A 12,288-nucleotide genomic window follows, 5' to 3' on the forward strand; every position below is an offset into this window, starting at 1 on the left:
GTGACTGTTTAACCTGCTTCCTGTTGCTTCAGCTGTTGGACTTTGATTTTCTAAACTTGTTCTTTCTGAAGCTTCTTCAGCTCTGAACAGATGATGAGACACTGAACGCTGTCAACAAGGAGCTTTGTCCTCAACTCACTGCTTTTATTCTTTATTCAGATTGGAGGGCTGCAGTTTGTCAGAGATCAGCTGTTCTTCTCTGGTCTCAGCTCTGAAGTCCAACCCCTCCCACCTGAGACACCTGAACCTGAACTCCAACTACCTTCATGATTCAGGAGTGAAGGATCTGAGTGGTTTTCTGGAGAGTCCAGACTGTAGACTGGAGACTCTGAGGTCAGACTCTGTTTTATTTCTGTGCTCAGATGAATGTGATGTGAAAGTTGTGTTGATACTGAGCTGCAGACATGAGGCTGATATTCTACTGATCCACACTGAGGCTGTAGGACAGGGTAGGCAGGCGCTCACAGACCAAGACCAGGGCTGTGGGGGGTCGGCACCTCAGACAGCTCATCACACAACAACCTCACAACAAACACATTGATGCACAATGGTTCACACAGATCCAAGTCTTAAACATGTGCAACACCTTTTCCCCACAATCCATGCCGTCCTGACATCAGCTGTTATTACAGTTTTTCTCCGTTCGTTTGGCTCATTTTTCAAAACAGATATTACATTCTCAAAACAACATGGAAAAAACCTGCAAACCACTTAGCAATTGTTCACAACAGAATTGTATTTCTCATTCATTTCATCAAATTGCAAATGTCTTCATACATCTTTGCAAATGATTAAGTACAGGTAGCTGCAGTAGCACAGTGTCCAAGTGAATAGATCTTGTCGATCTAAACTGATTGTTGATTTTCAGTCTAATGGTTGTTCTCTCCAAAACACATCAGCCTCATTTCATTCTATAAGTCATCACATGCACAACAGTCTGTTCAATTGTCAAAATTAGTCAAGAACATAAAACCATGAATACCATATATTTATTTACAGCACTGTAAGCTATATCATTCTCCTCATTTTTCTTTAAGTGGTTATATTACAGTATATTATGCTGATTACATTTTCTTATTCTGATTAATGGAAGTTACTTTATGTGTGAATAAAAAATGCTACCTTTCCTTGACAGTAGGGATCAGCGGCGCCGGATTCATTTTAGAGGTGGGAGGGCCATGGAGGTTCGGTTGTTACGAGGCATAGATTTACACACTCACTGTTGGTGCAATAGTCATATTGTAGCGTCCGGCCGTGATGCGTAATACTAGCATAATGCGTACCAGGCTGTCATGCCTATAATTTATCAAAAAAAGAAAAAGAAAAAAAGAAAGCCCTGTACTCCGGTCTCCTGTGCTGGTCTTGCTGCAGGTTTGAGTAAATAAAATGTTCTGAATACACCTCTTAAAGCCCATTTGAGCAGTTTCTATAAACTGCTAGGTTCTCAAAGACTCGACCCGGTCCGATCCAGGTGTTGAAGCCTGGACCTGATGCAGCCGGACTCACAAGCAGTCTCTCGGCTGGACCACGGCAAAAAAAAAAAAAAAAAAAAAAAAAGAAGGCCATGGTCCGACCTGACCCAATTTTTAATCAGAATTTTAACAATAGAAAACATCATTTGTGAATTTGAGATCTCTAAAATATTAGTAATGTTACTTTTACCATGCAATTAGTTTTTCTGTAGGTAAATTAATCATCATGGATCTAGCAGAAAATCAGCCTTTGTAAAAGCCGAAGTAGCCTACTGTAACAGTTTATGAGCACTCAGGTCTGTGGCGCATCAGTCTGCAGCGGCTACTTTTCACCTCTTATTCTCATCATTCATGTTTTAATAATAGGAACAATGCTTAAGGTCAACGCCTGCTAAGACAGACGTTTGGACTTTTATGTAGCTAAATAACTTTGTCTCAGTCCGTGACCGTGCTCGCTTCATAAAGACAGCTGTTATAGACCACTCGGCCAGCTGTGGTCACAGGAGTTATTACAATGTTTCAATTTTGTTATTTTTGCGCATCTCTTCTTTTTCTCACAAGTTATGGTTTTTACTGGCAAAACGATCCAGTTAGAAATGAATAAAGGAAAAGAAAAACTAATATCCAGGAGACTTTGTCCCGTCCTCAGGACGTGCGTGAGGGAGGATCAGCTGGTGGCTCAGGTTTAATGATGTCATGGCTGTCAGCTGCACATCTGTCAGCAGGTCCGCTTGACCGCTCCACACTTCACAAACTTTAGGAATAAGCTAGATGTTGATTTTGTAAACAGACAGTGACATGTTGGAAATAAGCAGACACATACTCGCCCTCGTTAATATTGATTATTGAGTTACGTAACATCATAAATCTCTCGCCGCTGTAGTCCGGTTCATCACCTGTCTCTGTGGGTGTGTAGGCTACGTCATCTCCAGGTGTAACAACTGTAAAACACCTGGAATTGATAATAACTAAAAGGCATATCACCAAAGCTGAACTATAACACGTCAGGTTAATTCATCTTTTCCTCGCATTTTTTCAAAGTAAACTTCCCTTGCTCACCGGCAGAGCAGAAATTGCACTTTCTGAGATGGTGCACTAGGTCCACAGTGTTTGTGGATGAAGCCTGCAGGATGAGAAGGTGACGAAGGTGAAGGTGACAATAATAAGCGGAGGGAGGGCGACGGAAGCTGGAGAAGCTCCGCTCAGCTGTGCATTCACGTGGGCACCATATGGCCCGAGAGACTTGAATTGGGACTATTTAGCCTACTGGGCTGCACTACAGACAGAGCATTAGATTTGATTTAAAATGAAAGATTCTTCTAGCCTATGTTTTATTGGTTTATTTCATTTGATGTGGGTGGGACCGGGGGAATTATTGAAACCGGGATAGCGGCCTATGGCGATCAGCGACCGGCAGAGCAGGGCAGGGGCGTAAAGTGGGGGGGCCAATGGCCCCTTGGCCCCCCCCATTCCGGCGCCCTTGCTGTGGGGGGGTCGGCACCTCAGACAGATCATCACACAACAACCTCTCAACAAACACATTTAAATGCACAATGGTTTACACAGATCCAAGTCTTAAACCTTTTCCCCACAATCCATGCCGTCCTGACATCAGCTGTTATTAACACACAACTCAGATCAATAACAGGATCACATGTTGGAGCACCGCTCACATCACACAACAAACCGTTAGAGACCTGAGCAACAAGGATGTTAACTGTACACAACAAGCTGTTATGGTAAATGGTCTTGTATTTACATACCTGAACGATACCCAAAGCGCTTTACAGTACATCACATTCACCCATTCACGCACACATTCACACACTGATGGCGGAAGCTGCCATGCACGGCGCGAACCACGACCCATCAGGAGCAAGGTGGGTAAGGTGTCTTGCCCAAGGACACTACGGCAGCAACCGGGACAGAGCGGGAACCAGCGCCAACCCTCTGATCATTGGACGACCCGCTCTACCACCTGAGCCACTGCCGCCCCAATTACAATGTTTACAACAGATAGGACACACAACCTGGGCTGTGTGTGTGTGTGTGTGTGTATGTGTGTGTGTGTGTGTGTGTGTGTGTGTGTGTGTGTGTGTGTGTGTGTGTGTGTGTGTGTGTGTGTGTGTGTGTGTGTGTGTGTAAAAATGTCTAAGTGTCAGAGAGAGAGTAGGTTAAAACTTGCTAACTGTTAGCCACTGTAGCTCAGGCGTTGGTCTCCCGTCAGATAAAAGCTGCTGTTGTTCTTCAGATGAAAGCTCATTAAGGTGTTCACCTCTCCAGTGGAGCATCACTGCAGTTGAATTAGCTGCTAAACTGCTGGAGGCTAAAAAGCCAGGGGACACGTCTGTGTGTTGACCATTCACCAAGGCAACGTGAACAGAAGTGCAGCTCAGACATGGTGCAGTTAAGTTAAGAGGCAGCGTAGCGTTGTGCCTCTTCACCTCCATGTGAACTCTCTGTGGGAACTTACTGCACATGTGCAAACAGCCACATACACACCGTACTGACAGAAGAGGCAGAGCAGCTCTGGGCCTTTGCTCTGTAATACTACACATGGCTGAGTGGTTTGTGCAGCTGCTGCCTGGACAGAAGCTAGCTCTGTTTACTGGCTTTTATTAGACCATGAAAATCACCACATTCTGACACATTGAACTTGTAGTAAAGTTATCTGAAAGTCCAAAAGAATCCAACTTTAGATGAAGTGAATAAATCAAAGCCCTGTTTATGTGATGTTTATAGTGAAACATTCAAAGCCAACATCCCATAAATAAGCAGGTGTGTTTCAGGTTTTTCTGTCTTTGAGCTTCATGCAATATGTGTTTCTACACGTTAGTTGTCATGGTAACAGAGTTCAGCCTCACATGTTTGTTGTCTTGAGCATGGTCAGTAAATCTCTGATCAATGTGGCTGCACAACATGAGTTTGTCTGGATGGAGCCACAGGTGGAGCTGACAGGTGAAGAGGCGGAGTCACTGCGTCTGTGTTGAAGCAGCAGCAGCTTCTCATGAATATTAATGAGCTGTTTTCTCTCTATGTGACTGTTTAACCTGCTTCTTGTTGCTTCAGCTGTTGGACTTTGATTTTCTAAACTTGTTCTTTCTGAAGCTTCTTCGGCTCTGAACAGATGATGAGACACTGAACGCTGTCAACAAGGAGCTTTGTCCTCAACTCACTGCTTTTATTCTTTATTCAGATTGAGGTACTGCAGTTTGTCAGAGATCAGCTGTTCTTCTCTGGGCTCAGCTCTGAAGTCCAACCCCTCTCATCTGAGAGAACTGAACCTGAACGACAACTACTACCTGCAGGATTCAGGAGTGAAGCATCTGAGTGGTTTTCTGGAGAGTCCAGACTGTAGACTGGAGACTCTGAGGTCAGTTCACTGACTGTTACTGTTGTAGATCTTAGATCTTTGATCCACAACTGAACCTGATTGATCTTCACTCAGAACTTGAATCACTGACTTTGATGTCATGAATGAAGGACGTTTGAAATAGTTGTTGTCTCATGTTTCCACTTGTTCTTCTCTCACACTGACAATGACTCTTCACTTTCAGCTCATTTCACTCAGTCTGATCAATAATCAATGATCTGATCACTGCAGGTGTGTGTGTGTGTGTGTGTGTGTGTGTGTGTGTGTGTGTGTGTGTGTGTGTTTAGTCCAAAAGGTATTGATCAGATATTGATTGTATATTGACAGACTGATCTGAGGTCAGCAGCAGCTGATGAATCTGTGCTGACATGTGGATGATGTGTGTAGAAGGCCACATGATGATGATCCACAACAACACAAGGACAAAGTCCCTCTACTCATTTACACACTGATCATTGATCAGGACACATCTGATCAATCATCAATCATTTCATATTCTTCTTTTATTCTTTATTCAGATTGGAGCGCTGCAGTTTGTCAGAGATCAGCTGTTCTTCTCTGGGCTCAGCTCTGAAGTCCAACCCCTCCCACCTGAGACACCTGGACCTGAGCAGCAACAACCTGCAGGATTCAGGAGTGAAGGATCTGAGTGGTTTTCTGGAGAGTCCAGACTGTAGACTGGAGACTCTGAGGTCAGACTCTGTTTTATTTCTGTGCTCAGATGAATGTGATGTGAAAGTTGTAATGACACTGAGCTGCAGACATGAGGCTGATATTCTACTGATCCACACTGAGGCTGTAGGACAGGGTAGGCAGGCGCTCACAGACCAAGACCAGGGCTTTGGGGGGTCGGCACCTCAGACAGCTCATCACACAAAAACCTCACAACAAACAGATTTATGCACAATGGTTTACACAGATCCAAAGTCTTCAACATGTGCAACACCTTTTGCCCACAATCCATGCCGTCCTGACATCAGCTGTTATTAACACACAACTCAGATCAATAACAGGATCACATATTGGAGCACCGCTCACATTTATTTATTGATTTATTTAAAAGGGACAATACACATTAATGAACATTCGTACAAATGTAAATGCGTCAGAGTAAGCAACTTGCTAATTTGCATCCGTAGTCCCTTGGCAGGTAACACACAGACAGAAATGCACAAGAATTATACAGTGGTTCACAATCATATACATCACACAACAAACCTTTAACAACATCCACACTCAGACCAACAAGGATGTTAACTGTACACAACAAGCTGTTATTACAAGGTTTACAACAGAGAAGACACACAACCTGGGCTGTGTGTGTATCTAAGTGTCAGAGAGAGAGTAGGTTAAAACTTGCTAACTGTTAGCCACCGTAGCTCAGGCGTTGGTCTCCCGTCAGATAAAAGCTGCTGTTGTTCTTCAGATGAAAGCTCATTAAGGTGTTCACCTCTCCAGTGGAGCATCACTGCAGTTGAATTAGCTGCTAAACTGCTGGAGGCTAAAAAGCCAGGGGACACGTCTGTGTGTTGACCATTCACCAAGGCAATGTGAACAGAAGTGCAGCTCAGACATGGTGCAGTTAAGGCAAGGCAAGGCAAGGCATCTTTATTTATATAGCGCATTTCATACCAAGGCAACTCAATGTGCTTTACATAAAGACAAAACATTAAAAAAAGAAGCATAAGACAGAATAAAAACAAACAAAACACTAAAAACAGATTTAAATGCAAGAGCAAATAAAAGTCAAATAAAAGAAAATAGATAAAGTTTTAAGTTCTCAGCTATAAGCACGTGAAAAGAGAAATGTTTTTAAGTTTAAGTTAAGAGGCAGCGTAGCGTTGTGCGTTTTCACCTCAATGTGAACTCTCTGTGGGAACTTACTGCACATGTGCAAACAGCCACATACACACCGTACTGACCGAAGAGGCTGAGCAGCTCTGGGCCTTTGCTCTGTAATACTACACATGGCTGAGTGGTTTGTGCAGCTGCTGCCTGGACAGAAGCTAGCTCTGTTTACTGGCTTTTATTAGACCATGAAAATCACCACATTCTGACACATTGAACTTGTAGTAAAGTTATCTGAAAGTCAAAAAGAATCCAACTTTAGATGAAGTGAATAAATCAAAGCCCTGACTGCACGTCACTGGTTTTTAGTCCAGTCTCTGTTTCTCTTCATGTTTCACCTCCACTACAGAAACACATGTGATGTGTCAGACAATAACTGATCTATAATCAATAGCTTAGTCTTTGGTGGAAAGTTGGTTTCGACTTCGTTAGTGCCCTATGCTGTTATAACGACAGTCGTTGGAGTCACTTGCCACTTTTGTCATTTAAACGACTGTCGTTGGCACTTGGAGCACAAAAGGGAACCAGTGACATCATCACCCTTGTGAACACCCACACAAGAGGTTAAATAGTGAGTCTCCACACCAGATAGTTTGACCAGTCCCAGCCTGGTCAGATGCGTACATGAACTGATGAAGCCTCTTGGATGAGAGGTGAAACGTCTTCCTAGACAAATAACTAAGTCCAGTTGCTTTCCATTTAACCTCCTTTGAAATACTATGACCTGGACAAATGAGAATATTCACCGGCTTATTTTCTAAACTTGTTCTTTCTGAAGGTTCTTCCGCTCTGAACAGATGATGAGACACTGAACGCTGTCAACAAGGAGCTTTGTCCTCAACTCACTGCTTTTATTCTTTATTCAGATTGGAGTACTGCAGTTTGTCAGAGATCAGCTGTTCTTCTCTGGGCTCAGCTCTGAAGTCCAACCCCTCCCACCTGAGACAACTGGACCTGAGCAGAAACTACCTGCAGGATTCAGGAGTGAAGCATCTGAGTGGTTTTCTGGAGAGTCCAGACTGTAGACTGGAGACTCTGAGGTCAGTTCACTGACTGTTACTGTTGTAGATCTTAGATCTTTGATCCACAACTGAACCTGATTGATCTTCACTCAGAACTTGAATCATTGACTTTGATGTCATGAATGAAGGACGTTTGAAATAGTTGTTGTCTCATGTTTCCACTTGTTCTTCTCTCACACTGACAATGACTCTTCACTTTCAGCTTGTTTCACTCAGTCTGATCAATAATCAATAATCTGATCGCTGCATGTGTGTGATCAGGACACATCTGATCAATCATCAATCATTTCATCTTCTTCTTTCATTCTTTATTCAGATTGTACAACTGCAGTTTGTCAGACATCAGCTGTTCTTCTCTGGTCTCAGCTCTGAAGTCCAACCCCTCCCACCTGAGACACCTGGAGCTGAGTCTCTACAACAACCTGAGCTCTTCATCTCTGCAGCAGCTTCATGATCTTGTGGAGAGTCCAGACTTTCGACTGGAGACTCTGGAGTGTCAGTCTGATCTGTAGCTGTTTCCACAGCTGATGAGACTGTGGGAGTGAAATAAAGTGTAAAGTGCAGCAGGTGAACCTGTCAGGATGTGACATCACACATGACATCATCTATGACATCACAGGCTCAGAAAACGCTGCAGCAGCTTCAATGTGTCAATCATCAGTGATCCAGTCACAGGTAAAGGTGTTGAGTCAAACAGGAACAATGAGCTTCACCTGTCACTCAAGTACAGGAAGTACTTTTACTACACTAACTCCTAACTAAATACTTTTACTGTGATACTGTAATTATAGATACTTTTACTCTGCTCCTATATTATATTATATTACTCACTGTGATACCTTGTAAGAAGTACTTTTACTGAGATGCTGTATTGTTCTACTGTAAATACATGAGTTATTTTTGTTGTGTTACTGTAAGTACAGGGAGTACTTTTACTGTGGTGCTGTAAATAAAGGATACCTTGAAGTACAATTACTCTGTTTCTGAAAATACTTTTACTCTGGTACTGTAAATGTGATAAGTATCCACTGTGATACCTTGAAAGAAATACTTTTACTCTTATGCTGTTTACAGAAACTACTTTTATTGTTGTGCTATAAATACATCAAGTACTTTTACTTTGGTACTGTAACTAAAGGATACCTTATATAAAGTACTTTAACTCTGATACTGCATCTACAGGAAATACCTTTATTTTTATATTATTACATATGGCTCATTAAGTAGTTTTACTGTGTTACAGTAACTACAGTGAAGAACTGTTTACTTTGGTACTATTAATACAGTAAGTGTTTATAATATTGTAACTACAGGAAGTACTTTTGCTGTGGAACTTTAAGTACTGTGAAGTAAAAAATATCACTAACTTTTCTCTCCAAAAAAAGAAAAACAAACATCTCTTATCATAACTTTATTGACACAAACTCTAAACTGAAAAAGCAAATCTCATATTGTCTCTGCACAAAGACAACAAAGAGCTTTTTAACTGTGAAAACAGTTCAACCTGTTCTAGAGTTGTGTTTGGGCAACACGGCCACACAACAGGAGAAACACTGAAATAGTTTATTCGGTAACGCTTTATATTAAGGTCCTTGTAATAAGCATTAGTTAATAGGTAATAAGGCCCTTATAAGTGATTACAAGATGCTTATTAACATTATTATGCATTTATAAGACTATATATGCATTAATAGACTCATTATAATATAGTTAATAGCAGACTATAAGAGATTTATAATAACTTATAATAAACTTAGTTAACTGTTTGTTGATGCTTATGAACATTAATAAAATCCTTATGAGTATCTTATAATTGTTCATAATAACATTACAAACACATATATTGACTCAACTAGCCCAATCATTATGTCTTTATTAATCTTAAGGTCTGTGTAATAAGCGTTAGTTAATAGGTAATAAGGCTCTTATAAGTGCTAACAAGTATTAATAGTCTCATTATAATAGCAGACTATAAGAGATTTATAATAACTTATAAGAAACTTGTTAACTGTTGATGCTTAAGAACATTAGTAAAATCTTCATGAGTATCAATCTAACCCAACCATGATGTCTTTGTCATGCCTTTATTAATCTTTTTTTTGTTTGATTTATTAACATTATTCTTTATTGCTCATCTACGTATTATAAGTTTACTTGTTTACAGTAAACTGTGCTTTTTGCAGGTACTGGATCTAAAGCGAGAACAATGTCTTATTAAGGCTGATAAATCTTTTATTATGCATTTGATTTTGGTTTTCAGAAAGGTGCGTCGGAGGAGAAGAGCAGACTTGAAGAGTTTCTTCTCACTTGAAACATTTTACCCTTTCGCTTTTATTTTGAAGGCAAACAGCAAAACCGGAAGTTCCGGTTTAAGCTAGCAGCTGATAGCTTAACACATGCCCATGTGTAAAATGGAGGTAGTTGCCCAACATTTTTGCCCCCGAGTAGAATTCAAACCCATTCTGGGCCTCGAAAAGAAGCAGCTGACAAGAGGAAGCGTTGTGAGACGGAGGATGACTCTTCTGGTAAGTTTAACTGCTGCTAACTAGTTAGTACAAACTCAAACATGCATAGCTAACGTTAGCCGAAGCTAGTGTAGACCTAGCCGCCTCAAGACTGTTGCTGCCCTACGGAAGCGCTCCTCTGTGTATCAGTGAGAACGTTTTTATATTAAAATGTAGTTTATTTTGTCTCCAGCTAGGCTTATATACATACAATGTACATTGTCGAAATATATAACTTCTCTCTTTCGTTGTGCACCGTCTGATATGTTCTTGACACTTTTCTGTACATGATAGCCTACTTACTGCTGTGTACATTCAGCACAGTCATTTGAGTTTGAGTTTAATGAAATGTGCTACATTAAGACTCTATTTAAAATGCTTGAAAATTAAACTGTAAAGTGTTATTGCAGGATATATCAAGACTTTTATTTTTTATGTTTTTACATTAAAAAAAATGTCATTATGAAAACTCAGATGTAAATTTCCTCTATCCTCATTCTCTCCCGACCCCTCCTCAGACTCCTCAAGCTCCTCAACCTCAGATGATGGCAAGAAGAAGAGGAAGAGGGAATTGCTTTTGATGCAAACAAGAGTGCAAAAGAGCAGCTGCGTTAAATGTTAAATGGAATTAAAAATTAAAAAAAATAAAAGTGTACTTTTTTTTCAAAGACCTGTTTTAGGTTATTTTTATACATTTTAAGTATAAAAATCATGTTGCACTTTGCAAAATTGCACTTTTTTGAGTTAAATTATTTGTATAATATGCCTAAATGTTTTAAAGGTGCTTTCTACCTGTTTTAGGTGATTTAGATTTTTATACATTTTCAGTAAAATGTCTCTTTACTTGACAGCAATGAATAAAACAATGTTGGGCTTCACTGTTGAAACATTTGTATTACTATGCAATCTTTTCTTTACATTTCATCAACCTTGACCACATGTATTGTTCATTACAGATGTGGAAGTTGTGAAAATCATTGTTAACCATTAATGAATGCATTACAAAAGATTTATTAGACTTAATAAGGCATTGTTCTTGCTTTAGATCCAGTACCTGCAAAAAGCATAGTTAACTGTTAACAAGTGCATAGTTAACTGATAATAAGGGCATAATAATGCACAATAAAAATATTTATCAGCCTTAATAAGACATTGTTCTCGCTTTAGATCCAGTACCTGCAAAAAGCATAGTTAACTGTTAACAAATGCATAGTTAACTGATAATAAGGGCATAATAATGCACAATAAAAGATTTATCAGCATTAATAAGACATTGTTCTCGCTTTAGATCCAGTACCTGCAAAAAAGCATAGTTAACTGTTAACAAGTGCATAGTTAATTTATAATAGATGAGCAATAAAGTATATATTAATGTTAATAAATCAAACAAAAAAGATTAATAAAGGCATGACAAAGACATCATGGTTGGGCTACACTCAATGTGTTTGTAATGTTATTATGAACAATTATAAGATACTCATGAAGATTTTATTAATGTTCTTAAGCATCAACAAACAGTTAACAAGTTTCTTATAAGTTATTATAAATCTCTTATAGTCTGCTATTAACTATATTATAATGAGACTATTAATACTTGTAAGCACTTATAAGAGCCTTATTACCTATTAACTAACGCTTATTACACATACCTTAGGATTAATAAAGGCATAACAAAGACATAATGATTGGGCTAGTTGAGTCAATATATGTGTTTGTAATGTTATTATGAACAATTATAAGATACTCATAAGGATCTTATTAATGTTCATAAGCATCAACAAACAGTTAACTAAGTTTATTATAAGTTATTATAAATCAATTATAGTCTGCTATTAACTATATTATTATGAGTCTATTAATACATATATAGTCTTATAAATGCATAATAATGTTAATAAGCATCTTGTAATCACTTATAAGAGCCTTATTACCTATTAACTAATGCTTATTACAAGGACCTTAATATAAAGCGTTACCAAATAATTCACTATAATTGTTGTTGAGGCAAGATTTGAACCAGCAACCTTCAGGTCTCCAGACCAGCAAGCTAACCACTAGGCTACAGACAG

At 39.5% G+C, this 12,288-nt stretch overlaps 1 protein-coding gene across 1 annotated transcript in view; it reads left to right on the forward strand.

The window, feature by feature from the left end:
* LOC146959921 (uncharacterized) overlaps nt 1-8,505 on the forward strand; it is a 50,702-nt gene extending 42,197 nt beyond the window's left edge. Inside the window, exons 10-14 of the mRNA XM_085772784.1 lie at nt 160-333; nt 4,669-4,845; nt 5,364-5,537; nt 7,560-7,733; nt 8,032-8,505. Of these exons, the coding sequence (XP_085628910.1) occupies nt 160-333; nt 4,669-4,845; nt 5,364-5,537; nt 7,560-7,733; nt 8,032-8,227 (895 nt within the window). The 3' untranslated portion in view covers nt 8,228-8,505. The remainder of the gene's footprint in view (nt 1-159; nt 334-4,668; nt 4,846-5,363; nt 5,538-7,559; nt 7,734-8,031) is intronic.
* The last annotated feature ends 3,783 nt before the right edge of the window (nt 8,506-12,288 follow it).

Source organism: Trachurus japonicus, unplaced genomic scaffold, assembly GCF_045865225.1.
Source record: "Trachurus japonicus isolate A0001 unplaced genomic scaffold, Traja_1.0 AP030905.1".
NCBI lineage: Eukaryota > Metazoa > Chordata > Actinopteri > Carangiformes > Carangidae > Trachurus > Trachurus japonicus.